Source organism: Crotalus tigris, unplaced genomic scaffold (assembly GCF_016545835.1).
Source record: "Crotalus tigris isolate CLP2741 ecotype Arizona unplaced genomic scaffold, ASM1654583v1 scf7180000024506.7606697, whole genome shotgun sequence".
Lineage (NCBI taxonomy): Eukaryota > Metazoa > Chordata > Lepidosauria > Squamata > Viperidae > Crotalus > Crotalus tigris.
In genome coordinates this window covers 966887-994413 of record NW_024100678.1, presented here as the reverse complement: position 1 = coordinate 994413, position 27527 = coordinate 966887, and the positions used below count along the sequence as shown (strand labels likewise).

Genomic DNA, 27527 nt, shown 5'->3' with positions numbered 1-27527 from the left:
TGATTTAAATGATATTTTTAATATTTATATTTTATATTTTGCTTAAGTCATTAGTATTTTAAAGTTTTTAAATTGCCTTTGCAATCTCCATTACAATTGTTTCATAATGTCATGAATCCATATATCTTTGTCTGGTAGAGATGTGTCCACCAAATACACAATTGCTTTGCGATCCCACGGATGAGTCCCTTCAATAACTGTCTCCACCTGGGCCACTAGGGGTTTCTGCTCCACATGGTTTCGGAAGACTATTGAAGCTTCCTCTGACCACTGCTGCCATTCTATTCCTAGGGGAAAGCAGCACAAAAGAAAATTAAAACAAAATCATAAAACATCACAATAAGTTTTAGAAATATTTTAATCCATATGCTCATTAAATGATTTTGACGCCATTAATCTGGAGCATGTAAAGGAAAACACACACTCGCTAGAAAACTGGCCTTCTTGCATAAAGCTGTAACTTTTATTCTCACTTGTGTGCAATGATGGTTAATTAATTTCGTTAAGCAAATGGAGACATAATATTAATCAATAAGGAGATACTGTAGTGTATATTTTAGATCAGTATCATAATACAATTTTAAAATGCCCAGTGTTAACTATGTAAAGTACTTAAGAACAGCAATATATCTTGTGAGGGAGGGTCTATGTATATGCATGTATGTGTGTGCATGAGTCAGAATGATGAAACTTGCAAGTCATAATGTGACATACTCATATGAAAAGGGTTGAGCTTGTAGGCGGGTGTTACTGCAATGTTGCTTTTGTCATTTCGATGAAAGTGGCAAGATCTGGCAGACTCCACTGAAAATTATTTTCAGGAAATTGGGAAAATAGAACATTGTTTATAGGAGCGGGACAAAATGACCAAGATTAATTTGTCTTGGCAAATGGTTAGGTCATGAAGTTCACTGGCCTCAAATGTACATGTCTGGCTGTCTTGTTCAATGTTGTCATTTTTGCGGTCACTGTTTTAATATATCAGGATAGCATACCTGCAAGTTGGGCTGTTATGGCCTGAAACGGCAGTTCTCTGAACATAGCCACGAGAGGTCTTATATTCTGGATGCCAATCAACTCGTGTTTACCATAGTCCAGCTCATACACTGTCACCAGTCCATTTGCCAACAATCCTTTTATTAACACTCTGTGCCATCTAAGAAAGAAAGAAACAAAAAAAAAAGGATAGGACTCTACTCACCTAAAATAGAATAAACAGATTCATAGAAAGTAAGGGGTGGACTTGACTCCATGCCTTAGTGCCTCTGAAAATACAATTTTTAGGTATTAATATATCAAAAACTCCTCTGTAACTTCCCAACTCTGAGCTGCTGCCCTGGACCATTTGGCAAAAAAAGAAAAAAGGAAAGAAAAAAAAACTTTGCTCCCCTTTTATTACCTAGAGTGAAAGATAGAAGACCACTTATAAGAAAAAGGGGAAAAAATTCTCCCATTTCAGGAATGTCCATCCTTTATGGATATCTCAAACTATTTGCACAAGGGATACATAGCTCTTTGTATATATTTATTCCCCCACTTTATTTCCTAGAAAACTTTGGAATCTTTAAAAAACAAAAAAAGAAAGTAGAAGGCCAAGATAACTAGTTAATAAAGCACAAATATAACTTAGGAAGAAGAAAACTACTCTAAAGACAGAAAATGTATGTATTTAATCTTCAGAATTAAATTGTATCTTCAAATTTAAGGGAAATATCCTTGATACTACAAGGATACCACAAGGAAGGGAAATTGTCTCCCATTCGGAAGATGGTGAAAAAGTAGTGGGATAGATCATCTTTGACTTGGTCATCAAAATTGCTCCAATAACTTTGAGGACATGAAAACGTAATCTAGCTATGAGACTAAATTAGGCTCATTTCAAACATGTTAACAGAATACAATCCCCAAATACAGGATGGGGTACTTATAAAAGTTGCTTACTTGTTTTTTACTTTAGCTGCGTAGATTTTGTTCTTTTCAACAGCAACAGCTCCATCTTCTGCTCCATTATAATACAGAAGCATCTCTTCCATCAGCATTTCTAACTTGTGCATCTCTTGCCAGGACTGGAGGATAAAGTAGCCTGGGTGACATGCCAGTGCAACAAAAACATCCATCTGTTCCTGGGATGGGACAAGTGACAGGGCCGGTGGCATATTCAAGGTGGTTTCCACCTTGCGGGATTCCAGAATATGAGGAGCCGTATCTGTGGAGCTCTGCTTGGGCCCTAAGCTTGACCGCATTGGTAAATCTGTTTCCTTTCTTCCAGGGAGATTACTGAGAGAGACACTCAAAAAAACATCCTTCTGATGCTTCCACAAGTCAGCACTGGTGATCTGCCTATTTATACTGCGATCTGGGTCTGGAAAATTCTTTGGTGTAAACAGGTAGATGTGTGCAATTTGATTATCCAGTTTAACCACCTTATTGAGAGAGAGAATATTACAATGACCAAAAATTATGTCTTGATCAGAACAATAGCATAGACAGCTTTAATTCAGAAAACTCTGTACCAGCATTATATTAACAAGACAAGTGATTAAGATAAAACCAAACAAACACATAAACCAAGTCACTAATTCAAGAAGGACTAAGGGTGACATGATAGCTGTGTTCCAATATCTAAGGGGCTGCCACAAAGAAGAGGTCACCTGTTCTCCAAAGCACCAGAAGGCAATATAAGAAACAATGGATGGAAATTAATCGAGGAGAGAACCAACCTAGAACTAAGGAGAAATTTCCTGACTATGAGAAAAATCAACCAGTGGAATAGCTTCCCTTCAGAAGTTGTGGGTGCTCCAACACTGGAGGGTTTTAAAGAAGAGATTGGACAACCATTCATCTGAAATGGTATAGGGTTTCCTGCTCGAGCAGGAGGTTGGACTAGAAGACCTTCAAAGGTCCCTTCCAACTCTATTATTCTGTTAAGAAATTGTGGTAGAACCATTGGTTGAAGGAGAGGAGGCCCCGAGTGGAGTTGGGGTTAAAAATATTCCAGACTAGAATGCATTCACAGAGGAAATGTTTGAGGTCAGTCCCTTAGGTCTGTATTTCCCATTTCCAAAGGGAGATTCTTGTAAACCGGTGATCAGCAATGAAGAAACCTATTTGACCCATTCTTGGAACTGTTCTGGTAGCATGCACCTGACAGAATAGTAAGGTATTGTTTTACTAAATCACAAGGTTCCTTACGTTAAGATAAATATAATGCCCTTAATCCTTTTCGTGATTATGTTTGATAGTATTGATACAATATGCAAGAGGATATTTGAATGCTAATGCTTCTTGCCAACCTCTAAGGAAGGTTTTACAGAAAGATGTAAATTACATCAGAGATGTCAATACTCTGGATTATTAAATATATTTGGAGAGGCTTTAATTAATAGTTGAAGCCAAAATTACACTGACACCCGCCTCATACCACTCTTTAAACTGGAATACCCTGAAAGTACATATATTAAATCCCTCCCATTTGCTTCATTGAGAAGAAATGCACTAATTAATTTTAAAACCTGAGGACAAAGAGAAACAATAGAAATGTAATTCTTCCCTTGTGAATGACTTGCAATATTAGTTGATTTTGCAGCACGCAGTACGGAGAAAGATTGACAAATCAAATTTTTTGTTACCATCAATGACAAAATGTAGGTACAATTCAGTAACAATTTTACAGGGAAAAGATGAGTGGGATAAAAGTTAGATGAATAATTTACACAAATGTGAGGTGAATGAGAAGGAAAAATAAAAAAACAACCAGCATGAACTGGAGTACCAGACCCTATTAACTTACCATCTTTCTCTGAAAATAAGACCTGGTGTTATTTTTGCCTCCAAAAGGCACCAGGTCTTATTTTCGGGGGGGGGGTGGGTGTATCTTTTCCACTCACCTCCAGTACCGACAGCCCCATCCAGCTGGCCCACTTCTTTTGTGGCCGAAGGAGTAATTTCATTGTGTAGCTGAGAATGGAGCTACGGCCTGCATTTTACAGTCAAAGGCCTTTCTGGAAGGCCTCTGACTGTGAAATGCAGGCCTCAGAAGAAGTGGGAAGGCGAGGAGAGGTCTGGCTGCAAAGTAAGTGGGTATGGGGTGTGTGGGACAGCTTCACCCCCCCCACTCCTGCCTGATTTTTAGGTGTGTGCCTTGCCCCAAACCTAGGGCTTATTTTCAGGATAGGTCTTACTTTGGGGAAAACATGGTATATAATGCAGTGGTAATTGCAAAAATGATTACATTTTTTTATACCAAAACAATAAAATTCTACTTAAAATACTTTTTATGTATTAAAACATTTATTATTGTACTTTCATTGTTTTTATTGTTTCATTGCTTTGCTATTGTTATGTTTACTTTTTTTATCATTTTTTTCTTCTGTTTTACTATTGTAAGCCACCCAGAGCAGCCCCACCCCAAAATGGGCAACAAATAAATTTAATAAATCAATCGATCTATACAGTAGCTTGCATAGTAATTACATTTACTTTGATAAACAAGTAATAACTCAAGTACAGTATATCTTCTTTGAACCTTAAGGAACATATAATTTTTTTTACCTTCATGCTGCAGTCAGGACAGTTCAATACGGTATCTCTCAGCCAAAGTACAGCATCTGGGGTCCACATGCCAATATTAAGCGGAAGATCAGCCAAGCAGCATTTTATTGCCTAAATAACATATAGTTGCAATAGCATTCAAGTTACACACGGCAGCAAGATTCATTCTTAGTAAGTTGCTTGAAACTCTCTTGAGAATTGTCTTTGGAGATTCTCAGTCATCCAAGTCATGGTTGTCCCAAAGGTGCTTTTTCAAGAGGCTGAAAGGACTGTCTTGTTCCAAGAAGGCTCCACAACCATTTGCACTACACTACTCAGGTGACCCTAAGGATACAGACAAACTCCCAAGTGGCCTCAACTCTAAAAAAATGCAAATGACCAGCTGTCTGCAAGGAATATAAATCCTTCCATTAACCACCATCCAGTCAGAGCTGAAGAAATATTTTAGATGAGAAACAAAACGTCTTCAAACAAAAACAAGAATGTCCAGTTGCCTCTTGAAAAAGCACCTTTGGGTCTCTTGAGAATTAGTAAAGAGAGATTTTCATACCTGAGGTGGTATTACAATGATTTCTCGCAGGAATATTGAGGGAATCTCTCTCAACTCCAACACTTTTACAGATGCCACTGTTCCGGTATCCATAAATCGAACATCAAGAGTCCGGCTACTGTGAACACTTATTATCTGGGGGCAGGGTGGAAGTTATATCAAAATGGCAGACTGTTTTGCATGTAGAAAGATAAGTTGCATTCTAAGCTTGATAAATAATCAATAATGCTTATGGACAGAACTGTCATTTGCCATCAGACAATGAAGAACTTGCCAACCATTGACTGTTCTGTCTATCGGCCCACCTATACCCACATCAATCTGAATTGTAGTGCAGTGTTCTCCTTCACTTTTCTAAATGTTCATCTCTGAGACTCAAACAATTGTCCTAGACTAGATTTTGGAACTTCGTAACCCTCAGACGTGTTGAACTGCAATTTCCATAATCCCTGATTAAGATGCCAAATTATGCTGGTCTTTTTTTGACTATGGCAGGAAGCTGTAGTTTAGAAGCATATGTTTGCCATATTGCTTCCCAAGCAAAAAACAGGAATTTTCTTTTACTATTTCATTGGTGGGAGTAACTTTTATTCATTTATTTCTATACTGGTACAAGGAAAGCAGCAATGTTCCATCTTACAATGATGTCAGAATTTGGTTCCATCTCAAACGGGCTCAGAAGAACAAAGTAGAAAGAATAATTTAATTTATAGGCATGTGAGGGACCACCACTTATTAAGTCAATATTCAGTTAAGCAACCCACTCAGAAGATATTAGAGCATAAAACCTCCAATTTTTAGAAAACGTTTTTCTGATCTGCTTGTCGGTATTATATTACTTACCTCAACTCGGGCCCATTTTCCTTTATAGTTAAGCAAGCAGATCATGCCACAAAAAGGTAATGATACAGAACATCCTGCTGGTTCCTGGAATAGAGTTGAAATTGGATTATGTAATCATAGTGGTTACCATGAAATATACAATGAGTTCATGGTGCCTACATAAATTGCAAACACCTTTACTATTGACTTGTAATTAATTAACAAGTAGCACACAAATGGTTGAGTTATCCTATTTCAGTTCCAGAGCACCAAAAGATTAAAGCACTGCCAACAAGCCTGGAGTAATCACCATTATTAAACATCCAAAATGAATGTTGAATATACTACTACTTTAATGCAAAAACATTCAGCAGCCACAATCTCACAGTATTCAAGATCAAAAGATTTCTATGTTAAATAAGCATACAAGCTTCCTTCAGCATGGGGCATTTATTTTTAGCATTTCAAAAATATACTATATATCTACTATAGCTAGATAACTATACATACATACATACATACATACATACATACATATAAATAAATATACCTACCTTACACTAGTCTGCAAAAATGAGTGACCAATAGCTTTGAAATTCTTAACTCGATTATAAGGGAATTGCTAGCAACTGCCCTGGAAAATCTTTTAAGAGAGAAGTCAATATTAAAGATAGACTCACCCTGTGGCGGAAATAGTTTTCCAATTTCTGCAAACTTTCTGAGAGTCTGATCAGGCCCTTCGATGGCACTTGACAATATAAAGTTCCATCTGAGCAAACATTGGTTACCCGGACATCTTTATACAGTGCATCTACCTACAATGCAAAGAACTCAAGATGTTGAATGCCTCTGCAACTTAAAAACTTATTTGTTTTATTAAAGTGTTATAGAGGAGTGAAGACAGTACCTGAAGATGGAGCTCAAGTGATTTATCCTGCAGGACCTTCAGGCAAGTGGCATTAATGTTGATATCATCATCTCCCGATGTGTCATATAGAATAATACGGGGAATGTCACTTTTCTCTAATATTTCAACAGCAAATATCTTGCCACAAGTTTGAGATTCTACCATTTTTATTAAGATTGGATCATCGAATGCCTCTAAACCTATGGTAACATAATCAAACAAAACATATAAGTTGATAAGCATTACAAACTAGAGCCTTGTGTTTCAAAGTGTTTTTAGGACTCTCAATGCTTAGCATAAGGATTGTATTACAACACTGAAAAGAATTCCACCTCTCTATTTTTATCTCTGGTCACTTACTGTGCTTTCTTTATTTTTTAAAGAAAGTGCTACAATATTAAGAAAGCTTGGAGCTCCCAGTGTTGTACAGACAAGATCAATACCTGCTGAAATCTAAAAAGCTAAAAGGGCGCGTAAAATCACAGGCTTCTGAAAGTTCTGAATTTTTTATTTCCTCCCTGAATGGCGAAGGAACTATAAAAACTATTATGGAACTTTACAGCATAGTTAAAAGAAACCAGATTTTCTTTATGGGGAATTCTACCACAAATCTTTATATTTATCAAACATCAATGAGGTTTCTGTAAAGTTGAACTGTCTTAAGGATCATAAAATGAATTTTGTTTCATTCTAGGATTATAATTTATAATTTAGTATTGTCTAGATTGCTTGAAAACTTTACTGTATTCAACTATTTTTCTAATCAAAGGGGACAGCAAATAGACAGCCCTATTACCAATTCAGGATACTAAGCAACATTCATACTGTAGAGTAGACACATCAAACTCGTGACGTTTTAAATGCAGTATCAAATAAAAACTTTTTTTAGCCCAGATTTTTTTTAGCTTTTATTATACATTTTTTAAACAAAAATAATCACAAAGAGAGGTCTGCCTTGATCTCATAATGATTTCAAAGAAAATTAGTCACAAGGCCAGTCCACGCATTGTGTCAACTCTAAGAGTACAAGACTGTCTTGCCAGATACCATCTTCCAAACCTGCTGGATTAATATAGTCTATAATCTCTTTCTCCCACTTGTTAATGGGATGCTTTGCAAACAGCATTTGTACCCATGGAAAAGAAAAAAGGCACATCTTACCAGCTAGTTTACATTTGGAAGCCTGGAATGGCAAGCTATAGAACTGCTTGGCTAATTTGTACACTCTGGAATTTTCAATGATTTCATTAAATCCATAATCAACGTAGCATACCTAGAAACACAACAAAGTAAGACATAACCAGGAATCTTAATTAGTCACAATACAGTTCTTTGCGCTTTCCCTGGGATTTACTTTTCAAATGTGGCTACAACTCCCATATCCTCAGCCAGCACACCAACTGGCAGTTCAAGCTGCAAGTGTTGTGCTAATACCGGTAACAACCCAACTGCTTTATAACCATGCGAAGCTATTAAAACAAGGCCTCAAATTTTTAGGAGAAGTTTTTTTTGTGTCTTGCAGTTTCTATAGCTTTCTTTCCTTCCAGAAAAACTGGAATATTCAGGGATATTTTTTTTGAAGTGTAGTAATTCTTATATGCTTTGACACCATGCTGACAATCCATGTCACTGGAAATATTAAGCCGTAAGATATGTAACCAAGTTGTTCATATAGAGCAGTGATGGCAAACCTTTTAGAGACTGAGTGCCCAAAAACCGCCCCTGCCCCGCCTCCTGCCCCCCACCTCTCCTCCGCTCTGCCCCCACCTGCAGGGCCACCCACCGCCGCCACAGCCCGCCGCAACAGATCATCATGACAGCCATGCCCTCTGCCCACACCCTGCATCATCATCTGCGTGCAATGGGACTTGGGGCCGTGGGGGGAGGCAGGGCTGGGGCAATGGCACGCATGCCCACAGAGAGAGCTCTGAGTGCCCCCTCTGGCACGTGTGCCATAGGTTCACCACCTCTGATATAGAGCATTATTTCTATTTACAAGAAAGTTTAAAAATATTCTATTTGTGGGCAAGATTTTAGGTATAATAGGGATTGAAAGGGACTGGTTAGTATTTGTTGGCATCTCAGAAAAATTGCTAAGTGCAGTTCTCAATATGTAGAGGCCACACTGGCAGGAGCTGTTGGGCACTGTAAAGAGAGCCGCTGTGATGTAGTGGTGAAGGCAATGGACTAGAACTGAAGAGTCCAATCATGTAAACTCCTTGGAGGGCTATGGCCCAATCACGTTCTCAGATCAACTTACCCACATGTTGTGGGGCAAAAAGAGAGGAGGGAGTAACACAAACACCACTTCAGGTTCTGAATGCAAGAAAGCATATAAGCATAATGAATAAACAACCCACATCCCAAGAATTACAATTTCTCCACAGGTGGGATACTGGTATAATAAGTAATAAAAGACAAAATCTCAGTATTATTTTAGAGGCAGAGATGTTAGCATGGATAAATAATTCTATTGCTATACCTATGGCTGACTTAATTCTCTGTCTGCCTTTATATAATTTTACCAAACAAATTCTTTGATTGGGTATTTTTAATCATACAATCAGAAATATCGATGGAGTTGATTAGAATGAAATTTGGGACCAATATCCACTTTTTAATGTAATTTTCAGTACAGAAACTTTTTGCACTTGCCTTTATTCTATTGCCTTCTGTTGAAACAATCTGTGCCCGCAGCCAAGCATCTTCTTCTGCAAGCGCGGCAACAATTTGTCCAACTTTAGGAGACTGGATTTGCAAAACTGAAGCATTCCGGTTGTACCAATCTTTCATCTCTTCTTCCATGGATTCCTGGGCACCAGAATAGTTTGCGCCCACATACCTATGGATTTCAGTTGGACAAGACTTAGTATAAATCAATAACCACGAACAATCAGAGCAGTTGAAGAATTAATACAGGTAGCCTTCGACTGACAACCATTCATTTAGTGACCGAAGTTGTACACTGGCACTGAAAAAAGTGACTTTTGACTGTCACAGATTCTCCGCCAGCCACATGATCAAAATTTGGGTGTTCGACAACTGGCATATATTTGCAGTGGTTGCAGGGTCCCAGGGCCAGGTAATCACCATTTGAAACCTTTCCAGCCAGCTTCCAACAAGCAAAGTCAATGGGGGAAGCTGGATTGGCTGAATGACTGTGTGATTTATTTAATAGCTGGAGTGATTTGTTTAACAACCGTGGTAAAACTGCCGTAAAATTGAGCATAACTCACTTAACAACTGCTTTACTTAGCAACAGAAATTCTGGCCCTGATTGTGGTTACATGTTGAGGACTACCTGTATCCTCAAGTTAATGTAACTGAACTTTGGAATGTGTTTACTATGTTTTTTTATTATACTAGGTGCACCAATTTTTAAATTAAAGCAGTCTTTGATCCCAAAATACATTTAAAATGAACAATACTTTCATTTTTTTACAGATACTCTTTTCCGAATGAGAGAACCCAATACAAGATGCTTCAGTTTAAAATTAAAATACAAATTACATTTTATGCACAATGCTTTTAGTACTTAATAGAGGTTCTCAGTTGTCCAAGTCTTTTGTTCATAAAGTGACTTATGAAAGCTACACAATGTAATCCGCTACCAAAAATTACAATTAAAATGGTCAGAGTAGAGCATTCAAGGAAATAGTGAGTCATTTAAATCTAACTTATTTAAAACAAACCCCAGGAAAAAAGGTGGTTGGGTGAACTTTTAACACCAGTTGCTGAAAAAGAGGTACATAATGTATCCAGTTGGAATTCATATTTAGATCTTTACATCTTTGAAGCAAAGACCTCGTTCGTATGTATGTGTGTATTAATCATCTCATCAAATGCATCTTAGTACACTGGTGCTTTCTGTAATGATAAGGAAACTGAAAAAAATTCTTAGCAAGGAAAGGAAAATTTATAGCATCAGATGTACAGCTACTTGTGGATGAAGGCAGTTTATTTCCAATGAAGAAGAAAAAAAGCAGCATCAAAATAGCACAGAACCCAAAGATGAATTATGTGCATGGCTTGGAGAGAGAAGTGTAATTGAATCAGTTACAAAAGGAGTAAATCATGAGTACATTTCCAAAGAGGAAAACAAAGGGAGTTTGACGGGATAGGCAGTGGGAAGTGCTGACAGATGAACCCATAGAAGAGACATTCTATCTGTTGCACTTTGATTCTTTGTTGAAACTGTGGCAGTCTGGTGACAAAGCTTAGGTTTTTTTGTTTTGCTTTGTTTTCAGGTTTTCAAAATGCTACAGCATTTAAAACAATTGGGTTATTTATATAATCTATGTAATTATTATTTTCAGATTTGGGGATTTATGATGACCCTTGTTACTCCTTCAGCATGTTCCTGGTGTGAGAATGTCTTTATGATCTACCTCTCCCAATAAAGACATACACGTAGTACAATATCATCCAGAATCTTCATCAGTTACAAAAAGCAGTAAGCTAGCATGTAAAGGGGAAACCTTTACCTTTATATAACATTCAAGAAAATACTTGCTTCACTGTATTATCAGGTTACCTAATACAATAAAATGGTTTCAACTTCATCTTACCAACAACGAATATCTGTGGACCATTTAGATCTGCTGATTTCCAGCTTTGAAAAGGGCAGTTATTTCCCCATTCAAGAGTGATGCAAAAACTAGGGGTCAGCTTGGACTCAAAACTCAATGGTAATTATGGATAAAAGGCTTTTATATAGCTCCGTCGGGTGCCAACTGAACCCCTTTCTAGATTGAGAGGCCTTTTCAAATGATCACCGCAGAACTTGACTTCTGCAATGTGCTCTACATAGGGCTGCCCTTGAAGACCGCTTGCTAACGTCAACTGATCTAGAGTGCAGCAGTGCATTTTAATTAAATTGCCCTTTTTATTTAATCAAATCTAATCTAGGTCAAAACTATAATATGGCATTAATATATTTGCATATTAGCATACCAATTATTAGAAATAAACTAGAATACTAATATATTAGCATATTATCATAGTAATATATACACATACAATATACAAATATACACAATATGCACACATCATATAATACAAAAAATAGTTCAAAACTATATTAGTATAGTACAAGTTTGAAACAGTACCAATATAGTATAATAAAAGTAGTTGTAGACAAAAAACTCTAGTAGGAAATCATGATTTTACGGAAGAAATCACCTAAATTGTATGTCTATGGTTGAGTCAGTTTCAGAATACTCTTTGCTCCCTCTTTCTTTCACACTAAAATGCTACTTTTAATTTAGCTTTTATAGCAGATCCTAGTTTGCACAATCAAACATTCAATGGGTTTTAACATATTCAACTCAAATTCAGGTCCAATTTTACTCCTATTTCAGATTTATTGTATTGTTGAATCAATTTAGAAAGGAAGTATCTTCCCAGAATTTTAACATTATTTTTAAAACAAAATGTAGTTATAACTTATGGACTGTGTCCAGTAAGGTCGAATATGTTTCAAAAACCTACTGACCTCATGATAGTAATAAAAGTCAGTTATATTTCAAACATAATACACTAATGTTTTATATTTCATGTTACTTTTTTCAGATTTCCATCTGAACTTGAAAAAAAATATGCTCCTGCTGTAATGAACTAAATTACAGTGGCATTTTTTAAATGTTAGTGTTTAAACAATTTGTGTGAAAAGAGAGGCTGCTTTATCTAATAGGAAAGAAATTCAGCTTTCATGTAAGGTCTGAAGTGTTTTTTCCATTTTTAAAACATGCCTAGTTGTATCTCTTTGAAGTCTTAAGTGAATGGAAATTCCCTGATACTGAAAATTTTTTCTGATGCTACAAATAATTATTAGATTTTATCTTTTTTTTATAAATAACTCAAGCTGGCAAAAGTATCTAATACTCCTATGTCCTGTTTGTCCACAATCACCCTGTAAGTAGGTTGGGCTGAAAATGCGTGACTGGCTGGCTTTCATGTCTAAGGCAGGACTGGAATTCAGAGTCTCCTGATCTCTAGCCAGCACCTTAACCATTACACCAAACTGTTTCTCATTCATGGAAATGTCAGATTTCCATTTGCATTCTTTTTTCACTATCTCCCAAGCTATTCCAAAGGAACTCCAACACATTGGAATAGATTTAGAGAGGGGGTAGGGGAAGCGCAGAGAATTCCAGGATGTTGTGAAAATCCCTTCTAACATCTGAAGAAGAATGTGCTGGAATAAAGAATCTTCAATAAACAAAAGCAATACATAATAGTATGTGCCCATTAGAACTGTTCTCATTGAGATTTTTTTTTCCCATTCTCACGTATGATTTTACACAACTCCAGGCACCAGAGAAATGTCAAAGAGGTTTATAAACGTACCTAACGACGACGTCATTTGTAGAATACAGGTCTACTACCAACACAGATGGTGATATTTCTTCTGGGATAATTAAAGGAGGTACAGGAATGTGTTCAAAATCACCTTCTTGGGAGTCCTGCTTTGCTTTAGCAGACTGGTGCTCAGGTGGTTTCTGTATGCTTTCATATGTGGAGTTCTTAGCAATAATATTCAGATCCTTCCCCGGGTGCTGTTTTGGCTTGGCATAGAGAATTGCCTTTTTGGGATTTTCAGAAATGTAACTGATTGTACATATATCTGAGAGTAACTCAAGGTTATCCAAAAGATTCTGAGGAAACGCTGCTTTGTAAGTGTCTTCATATACTTTCGGGAGAGCATTAGCCCAAAGACCATTGGAATATTTTGTCAGGATGGCTGCGATATTTTGCTTGAAGTCTCCGTGGAGGGTAGCAGTTTTAGTTTCCACACTCTGTTTTAATAAAGGAGGCTGAGGCTTTCTTTCTTGGCTTGAAACACTCTTTCCTGGATTTTGCATTTTTCCAGAAGGGTAGAGAATTATATCTCTTTGGCCACCAGAAGATACCTTCTCTGCCTTAGAAAGAATAGAAGAAGCTATAAAAAAAAATCACATTGAGTGAAATATTCAAGCTCAACGCTATGGAAGCTCACTCAAGACCATCTTCTCCCAGAGATTTCTGCTAACCTTTCAGAATTGGAAGAGAAATCTCCCTCCAGGTCCCAACCACCTGGAATGCCATCTGCAGACAGCTCAGAGTTGCAGGGCCTTCTCAACTGCTGTCCCCTTCTCTGGAACAGTATTCCTCTAGATATCCAATAGGCACGCTCTTTGTAAAACAGTTACAAAATTATTGTAATTTTAGTTAACTCAGCAACATTTTGGTGTATGTGGGGATGTATTTGTTCCCCTCCTGAAGGGTAAAACTTTATACTCATTATGCTTTCCCCAATAGCTAAATAATTTTAATATTGTTATATATTGCTTTTCAATCTACTCTACTGTTGTTTAGAGGTCTAACACCCTGAGTCTTGGAGCAGCATATAAGCCTAATATGTAAACTTGTGAGAAAAGAGTGCCCAAATTTTAGAGAAAATACTTACCTCTTTTGCTTATATTCAAGTAAATCTTTCCAACTCAAATCACTTATTTTGACTGGATGAATCTCCTATTTTTCATATAGCTATGGCAATTTATTACAATCATGATCCCTAAAGGTACTGGACTGTAACTCTCATAATTACCATCTGATGTGCCCAAATGCCATTTTGTCTAGAAATTTGGGAAATCTGAGAGCATCAAACTATGAAAATCAAACCTAGGTGTATGGGTATTTAAAAATGGGCTAACCCTGTAAACAAATATTTGGAAATAGGTTTAAGTTTAAAATAAATTGGGAAAAGTCCCAATGCCAAGTTACAGCATATTCAACAGATTGTTAATACAGAAAAATAATGTAACTTTTAAAACAATTTCCCAAATTGATAATGCAAGGCTGTACATTTCAAGACAAATAGCTTTTCAAAATAGAGCATGTTCCCATCTGCAAATGCTTGTTTTTTATGGTGCTAGGTATATCCCCTTTTAATCCAAGCCTAATTAGGGGCTTAAATAAAGCTAGAAACATAACCTAAACTCTTTTGTTTTTCAATCTATATTGCCCTTTGATCTGTAAAGTTTAATGATGCCCAGGGATACCAATTTTCTACTGTCCCTTTGATTACATGCAGAGATATTAAATAACTATATTTAAAGTGGCAATTTTCTCTAAATCCATTTCAAAGAATTACCACTGAATCATGTGTGGTTTACCTCAGAAGTGAACATACAAAAAGATTTTGCCTGAGTAGTCATGTTGTTTGACAGAATAAAAAAAAAATCTTCATAATTTGAGAATTAAGAACACTGCTGAGCTCAGATGAGAGGCATATACAGGAACACATTAGATATAGAGGTTCAATTGATGGTTTTGCTAAGGTACACTGATACTTGTAGGATTCTCAAATATGAGATTACCTGCTACCAGAAAGCCCTCAACAACAATTTTATTCAATTAAGAGTGGAATTCTATATATTCCTATAAACAAACTTCAACACTTTGATAATCCTAATTCAGCTGAGACTGTCTAGACTTTTTTGTGCTGACTTTAAATTCTGATTTCCAAGTAAATCATCTTAAAGATTTTTATTTTAAAATTTTTAACATATATGCAGATCAGAAAATTAGTCTACAAATAATTTTATCTTCTGTGATAAAGTTAGCACCTACCATACAAACATGTGGCCAGTATTCAAATTGTGACAACAAAGCGGTATTAAAGTCTTCATTATAGGCCTCTCTATACAAGTGTGGTATCTTTGATAACCATATTCCATTTTTGAATCGATTTATGATGTCCTTTATTCTTTTCTGAATCTCATTTATATCAGTATTCGAGTTGCGAGGGAGGGTGACTGGTTGCATTAACTGTCTTGGTTCTCTAACATTGTCTGCAAAAGCAAATACATATTCTTGAATATATTTCTTATTTTGAAAGTAACAATAATTAAAACTATTAATAGTATATAATGTGCCATTGTGTGTTTTATTTAATAAATGACAATTAAACCAAGGTTTAATTCATTACAATTTATCAGATATTGTAGTAATTACATTTTCTTTGTGAGGGGATGACTCATAAATTTTTAAACTCAATACCTGCAACTTTAAAAAAGTTAAAGCTGACGTAAATATCCAAATAAATACAAATAATGAATTTTCTTCCACCTGTTAAGATACTCCCACAAAGCACCATTATGTTGCAAACTTTAAAGCGAAGTTGGCTATTAGTGTTTGCATATAGATCCATTAATAGACAGCTAACAGTCATAATAGTTACTTCTTCCCTGTTGTAGCACAAGTTCTTTCTTTAGTGTTAAGAGGAATGAAAGTGTTGGTGCTGCTGAGTTAGTTCAGGAATGCTTCCCTTACAATACTGTTTTGAAGTTAAGCTCATTATTCTAAATGTGTAATGGTAATAGAAAGTAGGGAAATTTATAAATGCTAACAATCAATGCAAACACAAATTCCAAATTGGTCATAGAAGAATGAAGAGGGAATGAATGCAACCATTTTATTTTCACCTGCAAGACTTTCAGACTGTGAAAATACATTTAGTTTGATACATTAACACACTCTCACCTGCACTTATAGATCAGGGGTCCCCAGCCCCCCTAGGCCGAGCAGCTGGAGGTGTGCTGAAGGCACGTCTTCTACCTCCGGGCATGAGGCAAGACTGCAAGGGTCTGGGCAGGGACGGGAGAGTGGCTGGGCAGAAACTGTCTTGCTCAGTGCAAAGGTCCTCTGAAAGCTGCACTTGCAACTGGCTACTCCTCCTCCCGATACTTCTTCTTCTTCCTCCTCTTCTTCTTCACTTTCCTCCTCTCCCCTCCCAGCACCCCAGCTGAGCTGGTGCACCCTTCGGGAGCTTCCCCAAAGCCTCATTGGAGGGGGATCATTGGAGGGAGATCCTCCCAAGGTGTGTGTGTGTCAGGGTGTCTTTTTGTCAGGGTGCAAATAGGGGCAGGGAGAAGCTACCTTCCACCTTAAGCCCTGCGTCTCCAAGGGATCCTCTCTCTCATCTGCACCTTTTCTAAGACTGCTGGGTTCCGTAAGTTTTTTTGCTTTTGTTTTGATGCTCCAGGTGCCTTGTGTTTTGGCAACATCCTGCCTGCTTTTTGTGATTTATTTTGGTGTGTGTGTGTTCCTCCTTTCTTCTGCAGCTCTCCAAGTTTGCAAGCCAAGTGCGCTCCTACTGGGCTTGCAAAGGGGGAGGGGGAGGGGAGAAGCTACATTTCCCCTTAAGCACTGTGTCTCCAAGGGAATCCCCCTCTCATTTGCACCTTTTCTGAGACTGCTGGGATAGTGCAGTGCTGAGTTGGTTTGGTGTCTCCCCCCCCCCTCTCTATCTCTCTCTCATGATGTTCTCAGCACTTCCTCAACATGCTGGGTTTTGCTGGAGGGTTGAGTTTAGGACTATCTCTTCCTTCCCACTTTCTTAGAAGCAGAAAGTCACTGATCTAACCTAATACAATATAACAATAGAAATAAATGCATTATTTATTTGTTCATTTATTTAGAAAATTTTCAATAAATGTAATGCACTTGAATCATCCCGAAACCCAGCCCCCTACCCTCTCCATCCCATCCCATTGCTGGTCCATGGAAAAACTGTCTTCCATGAAGCCGGTTCCCTGGTGCCAAAAAGGTTGGGGACCTCTGTTATAGATAATAGGGCTTTATTTTATTTTCTATAAAATTTATAAGATTACAAGTCATAATGCAGAATTCCTTTGCCTTAAGGTATTGCATGAATCTAGTAATTGTGATAAGCCATGGCTCAGAATAATGTATAAACTTTTGTTTGCCCATCTAACTCAGAACTGTAATCTTAGAGAACTTGCCCATCAGCGGATACCTTATTTTTTTTATATATCATTACCTAGATAAAGCATGAATTAGAACTGCACGTGGACCTCTAATAACATACCGTTAATGTCCAAAGGCACATTTCTTGTCAAATGAAATTGAAGCTCTTTTTGAAACCTTGGAGGAATCACAAGTCTTCTCTCAGGCCTAAAGAACGAAAGCAAAGAATCAGATTTTCATTTTTTAAAAACTGCAGCTAAACAATCAATATACCATATAGATGCTATACTGTATTCTTGTTTTCAGGTGCTGTAGTTGTTACCTTACCTTACTACATAAATGGAACTATTTTATTCCACGCAGGTTATGCTGGACAACTGAAAATAAACTCTTTTCTGTAGGAAATCCACATGGATTTGTGCTTAAACAAACATATAAGCAAATGAATATACATAAAAGAACTGGGCAAAACAAGTTAAAAATTAGATATACTGGACTAAGTTCAGCTACATGAAGCCAAAATGAAGAATTCAGCATAAATTATGAAAGCTAGTTATTTTCTGTGCTTCTATTTTTTTATGCAGCTTTTGTTTCCTTGCAACATCTTTTAGCCTCACCCATGCATCCATAGGTACAGAATCTCAATGCAACGGAAACTACTCGTGAGGGAAGTTAAAATTTGTGCCAATCTGTTTTCAGAAAGCCCTTTTCTGCAAGACCAACAACCACAGAATCCTCTATCTGTGCAGACCTCACTGGCTATTATCATCGGAGAACATGGCAGGTCTTTGGGCTTTCAGGAAAAGGTTTTCATCAGGGGTCTTCAAACTTGGCCCTTTTATGACTTGTGGACTTCAACTCCCAGAATTCCTCAGCCAGGCACATTGCCTGAGGAATTCTGGGAGTTGAAGTCCACAAGTCATAAAAGGGCCAAGTTTGAAGACCCCTGGTTTTCATGAATCTCCTTGTCATTGCATGGTTCAGTGACTAAACAACCCACTCAGAAAATAAGCCAAGATGACTTTGTTGCTTGTCTTTGCAGAAACAGAGCTATCTTATCGTAAAAACCCAGCAACTCCAATCTCTAGTAAATTATGAAAAAAATGGGAAGGGGGGATTGTGGCCATTGGCAGAACAGTATACAGTTGTTAAGTGAATTTTGCCCCATTTTATGAACTTTCTTGCCACAACTGTTAAGTGAATCACTGCAACTGTTAATAACACAGTTGTAAAATGAATCTGGCTCCCCCATCCCTGCATTGACTTTGCTTGTCAGAAGGTTGCAAAAGGTGATCACATGACATTGGGAAAGTTAACCACTGCAACCGTAAAAAATATGAGCCAATGTATACATAAACATTAGCTAAAACAGTGGTTCTCAACCTATGGGTCGCGACCCCATTTGGGGTCGATCGACCATTTTTCGGGGGTCGCCAAAGGCGGCGATCCGCCATTTTCTCCCCTCTGGGGGCGCCGCCACGCATGCGCGCTGCGCATGGGGGCGGCGGCACACCTCCGGGGGCGGCACCGCGCATGGGGGCGGCAGCGCACCTCCTGGGGGCGCCACCGCGCATGCACACCGCGCATGGGGGCCTGCCCCATGTGCATCGTGCCGCGCATGCGCATAACATTTGTGTGACGGGGGTCGCCGTCACACAAACGTTGAGAACCGCTGAGCTAAAACAATAGGTCTATCATGGTTGGGCAGAGTTTGAGGGATCATGAGCCACTATTCAGTCTCTCAATCTTCTGGAATACTACAGAAAGCAATTAATATTGGGTGATCTCCTATTTTGAAAATACAAGGGCTAGCATTTTTTAAAATAGACCATATAATGCAAGTCTCATTCATATAACCACAGGATTTCATATTTTCATAGGTGGTAGGACTAATTATTGCTACTTCCATTGGCCTTACAATTCTTGGTTAATCCAGAATTTACAAAGCACTTGGCAGAAAATGCTTGAATTCAATGCAAATCTGCCACTGAGTAATATTTAATAGGTTCCATTATTTTTCCATCCCAGGACCTAATGAAGATACTTTACGATCAACTTATATTGACTATTCTCTCCTGCATACCATCCTAAAACTGTGACTATAATTGGACTTTGGGCATAAAGTTTTTTTTTTCTTCTGCTTAATTTTCACTTCCCTGTTTTGCTCAATATGGAGCTTGATGAAGAGTTTTGCAGAAGTTCAGAATTTTTTCATGAACCAACAACAGATCTTGTTTTTATTCAAAGCATTTCATTATAGGCTGCTTCCCCAATGCTAGACAGATTTCCTTCCCCTATTAAAAGCCTATCCCCCCCCCCAGTCATTTCAGGCAAGAGGGGAAAGAGAATATCTAGATTTATATTTGCTAATTGTCGACAGCTATCTTTGTGTTTGTATGGGAAAAAAGGGAAATAATGGACTAACCTAGTATGGAAAGCAGAATATATTTTTAACAGAGGTGTATAGACTATTTCATATTTAAAACATGGTGTTCCATGTTTTTTTTACTTAATTCCTCTTCTTCTGTATTATTTCTATTCATGTCTAAATCACAATGAATTTGAGAGATACACTCTCCACCTAAATTAACTCCTCTGTAAAGGAATTAAGAGCTGACTTGAAGAAGTTATGACAGAGACTTTAAAGGAGGAAGGAATCTGTTGCTAGGGTGGAACTTGAACAATAAATTACAGAGTTCAGACATAGAAGGAAACATGAGAAAAAAACCCAAAGTACCCTGCCTTGATTTTAATATATGATGTACAGTGATCTGAGATAAACCTGGACAGGTTTTTAAAATTCTACTAATGTACCCTACAACATTAAACTAACATTCATATAATTATTTTTTTTTTTTTTTAATCTGGCCCATTTTAAAGGGATGACATTGTCAACTAAAAAGAATAGTACTAATATATTAATTTGAAAGCACAATTTTCCTAAAAGCATAACAGGAGGATTAACAAGGCAATATGAATTAATCTGAAAAATCCAGCCATAACAACAGTCCTTGCTAGTCTATCTGTATCATCATTTGATCATCTAAAACAGCAGCAAACAATACATGGAGAAGTGATGGCACAGCAGCTGAGCTTGTTGATTTTGATTTTTTTAGACTGTGAAAGGGGGAAGGGAAGAATACTGCTAGATCGCTAAATATGTGGCATAAAGTTCATCTTTTCTTATAATTGAATCTGCTCAGAATTACAAAACAGGACATAACAGTTCAGTTTTGTCTAACTGTAAAAATGGACTATTGCCCATTTTAAAATCACAGTATTGTTTTCGATATATGGAAATTATTTTCTCTCTCTTCAATATACCGTATATGCCGGCGTATTAGGCGACCCGGCGTATAAGACGACCCCCGTCTTTATAGCCGGGCCACATTCCTAGAACGTCGCCTTATACGCCGGAAACTACCAGTATTTCCGGCGTATAAGACGACTCGGTGTATAAGACGACCCCCGTCTTTGGCGCTGATTTCAGCGCTCGCGGAAGTCGTCTTATACGCCGGCATTTATGGTAGATATTCAATAACGGCAGAAAAATACGACAAGGGGACAATCTACCTGCTGCTACACATCCTGACTGCAGCTAGGCTTGCTTTAGTGCAAAAATGGAAAAGCAAGGAAATTCCCACAGAGGAAGAGTTAATACATAAAATATTAGCATGTGCGGAAATGGACAGGCTCACAATGATATTAAAAGACAAATGTAGATCAGTTTATTATGAAACCTGGGATAAATTTTATCGCTGGAGGAATTTAAAGAGGGCGGTCGGGATTAAAGAGAAATGTTAAGATAGAAATATATGTTATTTTAGAACAAGTATTGTATATAAAACTTAGATGTATATGTAGAGATGAAGAATTGATTGTAAAAAGTGGAATAATCTGATAAGAATGTATACACTGGAATGTCATGTTAAATCCAATGTTTGTTTTTAACTGTATTATAAATAAAATTTGTATAAATAGATAGATAATAGATAGATAGACAGATATAGATATATATAGATATATATAGATATTCAAGCAGTATAACAACTGCAAGAAATTGGTACAGAGTTTTATCTTCAGTAAAGCTAAGCATACCTAACATATTAAATTTCTCCTAATACTGTATTGTAGAAAGAATCCCCAGAAGCTAATTTTTGTTTCTAGTTTAGGGATAGATAGTTTAAATTTTATGAAGGCAAATATACATTTTATGGTTTAGAAATGTAGTTTATAAACGAAAAGTCTATCAAACAGCTCTCTACACTTAGAATAAAAAAATAGTAATTTAAAGGCAAATAGATAAATATTGTGACAAACCTCAATTTACTTTAAAAATATAAATACATTGTACAAGTAGTTCTTGACTTACAACCAGTTGCTTAATGAGTGTTTGAAGTTATGATGGATCTCCTCAGAGTTATTGCCCCCCCACACACAGACACACTTGATCACATTTTGAACATTTGGCAACTGGCTCAACATTATGGTGACTTTCAGCCCAATTGGAAAAGAGCAGGTGAAGCTAGGGGGCAGAGTTAAAAGTGTCATCAGCTTTGAGTCATTATGTTCCCACAAACGATCCAAGTCCAAACTCTCTTGAATTCTGTTGACCTTTTAGTATAGGCATGTCAAACTGCTGGCCCGCATGCATCACGCTGAAACCGCGCCCACCTCATTGCCGGCAATGGGGAAAAAGTTGTGATATGTCATGCGACGTCATGAGTTTGACATGCTTGCTTTAGTACCTTTACTGAACTTTAGTTGACTAGATTCTTGAATAATCTGTGCTGCATCTGTGCTGATCTTTTGTGCATAACACACGATCACATGACCATTATTTACTTTTTTCTGGAAATGGCATTACATATGGTTTCTGGCAAAAAAGAAAAACCCCATACAATGGGTTTGCTTAATGGCCATAGTGTTTGTTTAACAACAGTTGTAAAAAAGATCATAAAATCAGGCTGGTCATGGGGTAACCACTTAATGACAGGTATGACTTACTACTGTAATTCTAAGCTCAATTATAGTCATAAAATTGAGGACATATATATGGTTAGAACTTAAGGCTGCACTATTAATGCCTTTGCTTCGTTAATGCCTTCAGTTCAGTACCTCAAAAATAGTCCTATGTTAACTTATCTAATCAACAGCATTAAATTTGAAATTAACATTAACAGTAAGACTAGTCTATATTAAAGTAGTTGGAATAAGTAGTACTTGCTTATGAATAAACATGAAGAAACATTGACTGGACGATATCACTTTATAATCAGTTGTCTATTTTGCTAGCATCACTCAATCTTGTTTCTCTATGGGCCTTTCAAATTGTGTGTGTGTATGTATAGATGTGCCTTTAAGAGAATTTTGATTCTTGGTTACTGCCTGAACATGTCCCTGCAGTTTTCTTGGCAATGTTCTTCAAAGTGGTTTCCTACTGCCCCCTCCCTAGGGTTGATAGAGAGAGACTAGCCCTAGGTCCCCAGCTGCCTTCATTCTTAAGGCAGGATTAGAACACAGCGTTCTCATTTCTAGACTGGTGCCTTAACTACTACACCAATCTGGCTCACCTTTCAGATTATAGGACATTCTAAACCAGATCATTGAAAATTAAAGGCCTGTATAAATTAGGAAGTTCCTCTGCTTTTCCACATTTATTTCTTGATTATGTATGTCTAGTGTTAACATCTGTTCATTTATTTTTTTCTGATGGAGATATGTGAAGAAAGTGAAAAGTGGAGCAATCCATGCATTACAGTAAAACACTGCCATCAGAAAAAATATGCTTGATTACTTGGGATCAAGATTGTTACCTGTATAGACAACTTATTTAAAGTTATAGCTCTAATTATGCCATAGTGTTGTGTTAATTGTAACATTTTACAAAGTATTTCATTAATCATTATCAAGGAAAATATTGTGAAGCAATCCTCTACATGACAATATTTATCTCAAACAAAAAAATCAGAAAAAGTCTGATCATACAATTTCTCTTCCCTATATTCTTGCATTATACTGATCTTCCTCTTCCTCCTAGTATTTTTCAAATATTTTTCCATTATAGAAACATAGAAAACTGATGGCAGAAAAAGACCTAGTGGTCCATCCACTCTGCCCTTTGGATTTATTTTTTGTTTTCCTTTTAATCAATTTAATTATTTTTTAATTATTATTTTTATATTTGTTTTTGTCTAATGATGGACATTTGTTTATCCCAAGCACGTTTCAACTCATTTTCTGACTTCTTCATCTCCAGTGTAAAACAAGGGATGCTACTGGTCTATAATTCCTATAATGCTTTCACTTATCTTTGAAGTTTATATCTACTTATACCATTAAATAGCAATTGCATCTTAACTATACACAGAATTCTAAAATATCAACAGTCACTGACAAGTTTTCTAACCTGTTCATCATGGTCACATGTCCTTGTATTAAAACGTCATTAGGTATAGCCGTCCCAAATTCAGGGGATAAAGGATATGATGCAGGGGTCATACTAGGATTCACAACTGTATGGTTTCCCTTGCCACTCAGCAGAGGGACTGTACCCCTCTTAACCTCTTCGGAAAAACTCATGAACCCAGGTTTTCTCAGAGTGTCCTTTGGCCTGCCTAAAATACAACAAAATAGACACAACATCCTAAGCCTCATTTGCTATTTACCTATGACTAAGAAGCATTTCTGTAGAAGTTATTTCTTTACCTAAAGCCGAGAATCTGATAAGAAAGCACATTTTACATAAACACATGAAATCTAAATATATAATTAGTTTTAATATTACTAGCTTATATCAGGATTAATTTCTTCTCTCTCTCTCTCTCTCTCTCTCTCTCTCTCTCTCTCTCTCTCTCTCTCTCTCTCACACACACACACACACACACACACACACTTCAACAGGCTACAAGGAGCAAGTCCAGGTAACACAATGATGTCACTGAGTGAGCAAAGTTGAAACACTTTGACCCTTATGTGTATGTCCCACAGAAATAAACATCCATTATAATCTTTAGTTTGCTTTGGAAAAGGTAAAGTTTGCTGTTCTGAAAAAGGCCAATTTATCATGCATATTTAGCACAGAGAAAAACTCCTAAACAGGGCAGGAGTGCATGCAGTCCCTGAGCATATAGGATAGTTATTTTGAAAGAAATATATCCAGTTATTTAAGAAAGCTATATTTTAGGAAGTAATCAAATACAGAAGAATGCACTTTTTACCAACTTAACGGATTATGAAATTATAAATATAATGGGATTATGAAACTAGAGACTGAATTACAAAATATACTATGGCATTATAGGCACAGATCTTCCTTTTCTTTCCAACCTTAGCAGCTTTACTATGCAGCCGTGGGGGGCGCGTGAACTGTCCAAGCGTAAGCACAGTTCACTGCAGTCAGCAGAAATGCCACACCAGAAAAGCTCTGCCATGATTAGCAAGTAGCTGATTCATTCAGTGTGCTCTAGCATGGTGTTTTGCAACTGACAAGCTTACCTATTGAGGCCAGGGAGGTAGTAGTTTTCAGCCTCATCTGGCAATTCACTTGTCGTTTTGATTTTTTTTTTGAAGTTCTCTGGCAGGCTACAAGCTTAGCAATTCTTGCAGTCTCCTGGCAAACAACAGCATGGCAAGTTACCTGTGTCAGGTAGAAAAAAACAGAGATGGATTATGTATTAATAGCTTTATATATTCCTAATTATGGGAGATACTTATTCATTATGAAGCCATTTCAAGCTCTTTTTGCATTGGCTCAGACTGTGCTAAAAAGCAAGTTTAGCTTATACATCTGCCACAACTGTGCATATTATGGTAAGGTTAGTGCCCAGAGCAGAAAATATGGGGCACTCTTAGCTACTATGTCAGGAGTAGGCAACCTTGGTTCTTTTATGACTCGTGGAACCATGCTGGCTCAGGAATTCTGGGAGTTGAAGTCCATGAGTCATAAAAGAGCCAGGGTTGCCTACCCTTGTATTATGTCATATGCTGTCCAGTGTCTTTTAGAAACATTGTGCTCAACCTATAGATCATATAAGCTAGTAGTGCTTATTTTTTTTAAGATGGCATCCAGATGGGTTACATTGGAGAGATTGATGTGGATGTTATCTTTTTGTTTCTGTATGGGTTCTTTTTCCGGACGCATCATGATGAAACCGTGCCCACCCCCGAGTTTGACATGTCTGTTTTAGTCTATCACGAAGCGCTGGAGACAAACAAAGTCTCTGAGGCTGCAAGAACAGCTGAAGGCCACAGAGAGAGAATGAAATCAAGGAGCTGGCACAAAACCTGTTGGCTACTTTCGATTGGGTAGGACTTCCCCCTTTGAAGTTGGTACACAAGTTGGGGTCTTCCTGGACTCACAACTCCTGCTAGAAGAGGTGTGAGCTAGAAAGACTTTGCATAATTTCATGTGGTGCACCTTCTGCACCCTTTCCCAGATCAGTTCTTCAGTCAATCATGCCCTAATCAACTTGTGGCTTCATTATTGTAATGTGTTCTACATGAGCTGTCTTTGAATACCAAAGGAGTTTTTAACGTATCCAGAATGTGATGGTGAGGGCAGTAATAGGCATGTCTCAGTATGCCTATGTAATATTTCTGGTTCATGAGCTGCAGTGGTTGACTTTTTCTTGTTGGCATTCAAGAAGTTGGTTGCTGTCTATAAAGCCCCCATCCAGCTTAGGGACCGTCTCCCACAATAATCTGCCCAACCAAATTGATTCTGCAGGGTTGATATGCTCTGGGTTAAATAACTGATTAAATAATGTCACCTATTAGGATTATGGAAGCACACCTTTTCTGTAGCAGGAGAAAGAGGTTCTAACCAAGATCTGGATGGCCTACAGAAGACCTAGCTCTTCACCCAGACCCATGCCAAAGGAGAGTGCACTCGCCATCTTCAATGTTTTATTAATTTTATTGTAATTTGATTATTTAGAACAACCCAGAGTCATTGAGAGTCAGGCAGCATGCAAATTTAATATGTTATTATTACTTATTACCTTTAAAACATGTATATTTCCTCAAGTTTTTGGCTGTACTCAAAAGATTCAAATGGATCTTTTTATATGTATTACAAATAAATAAGATAAAAACTAAGTATTGTTATCCCACCATGCGAACTATTCAAGGATAGTCATTAAATAGGAAATACCTGGATTTGTGATAAAATAATCATAATACAGCTCTAACAAGTTTCCATTTGTGGAATGTTTAGAATTTTTGCACATTTATAGTTTAAGTATAAAGAAAGGATGTCTCACCTCACCACTTTTGCTAATTTCAATTCTAACAACTCCAGGAATGCTCTTCAGATATCCCTCTAATGTAGCATGTCCCAGCTGCTTAAAAGGAATCCAATCTCCAGTTAAAGATTTATATTCCCCTTGCAAATAGGAAAAGGGCACTCCAGTTTTATGAGACTGGAGAACAGCTCGAAGCATTTTTGCTACTAGATCTGCTTCCTGCATCTTTACCTGCAATAGAAATATACTTGAATTTTACATGGAAATTGGCAGACATTGTGAGTTTGAAGCATTAATATGCAAGAAATTCAATGGTAGTATATTCAGAATTTAAAACTAAATATCCTATCACACTAGGAAGATGTGTTAATTATTTTATAATGACAAAGCATCTGAGAATAAAAATATTGTGCAGGACCGTTGAAAAGAATATCTTGCATATATCAACTTCTGAATGAAAAATAAACAGAAATGTAACAGGTGAAAAGGTGAAATAATGGTTTTCCTAAAAAAAAAAATATCCATGCCTTTAGTTTAGAAACATTTCCTCCCATAGAAAAAAAATATCGGAAATAAAATTTATATTTTTTGAAGTATGATACAAAAAGTGTCTTCTCTAACAGCCAGTACATATTGTCTTGTTGGGGAGAACCATAAATCAAAACTTTAATCTCCTAAACTATACAGGTAAACTTTTTCT

The 27527-nt window shown here is 37.1% G+C and overlaps 1 protein-coding gene across 4 annotated transcripts in view; it reads right to left on the bottom strand.

Moving 5' to 3' along the window:
• The window catches only part of TDRD7 (tudor domain containing 7), a 41040-nt gene continuing 13513 nt past the window's right edge, over positions 1-27527 (bottom strand). For all 4 annotated transcript variants that reach the window (XM_039333630.1, XM_039333631.1, XM_039333632.1 and 1 more), the window contains exons 2-17: positions 26846-27058; positions 25080-25221; positions 23992-24199; positions 17704-17789; positions 15444-15664; positions 13179-13750; positions 9486-9672; positions 7992-8103; positions 6831-7030; positions 6604-6738; positions 5945-6028; positions 5102-5236; positions 4552-4662; positions 1942-2423; positions 996-1156; positions 1-287 (exon numbers count right to left, since the gene is read on the bottom strand). In XM_039333630.1, the coding sequence (XP_039189564.1) occupies positions 91-287; positions 996-1156; positions 1942-2423; positions 4552-4662; positions 5102-5236; positions 5945-6028; positions 6604-6738; positions 6831-7030; positions 7992-8103; positions 9486-9672; positions 13179-13750; positions 15444-15664; positions 17704-17789; positions 23992-24199; positions 25080-25221; positions 26846-27052 (3240 nt within the window). In that variant the 5' untranslated portion in view covers positions 27053-27058 and the 3' untranslated portion in view covers positions 1-90. The remainder of the gene's footprint in view (positions 288-995; positions 1157-1941; positions 2424-4551; positions 4663-5101; positions 5237-5944; positions 6029-6603; positions 6739-6830; positions 7031-7991; positions 8104-9485; positions 9673-13178; positions 13751-15443; positions 15665-17703; positions 17790-23991; positions 24200-25079; positions 25222-26845; positions 27059-27527) is intronic.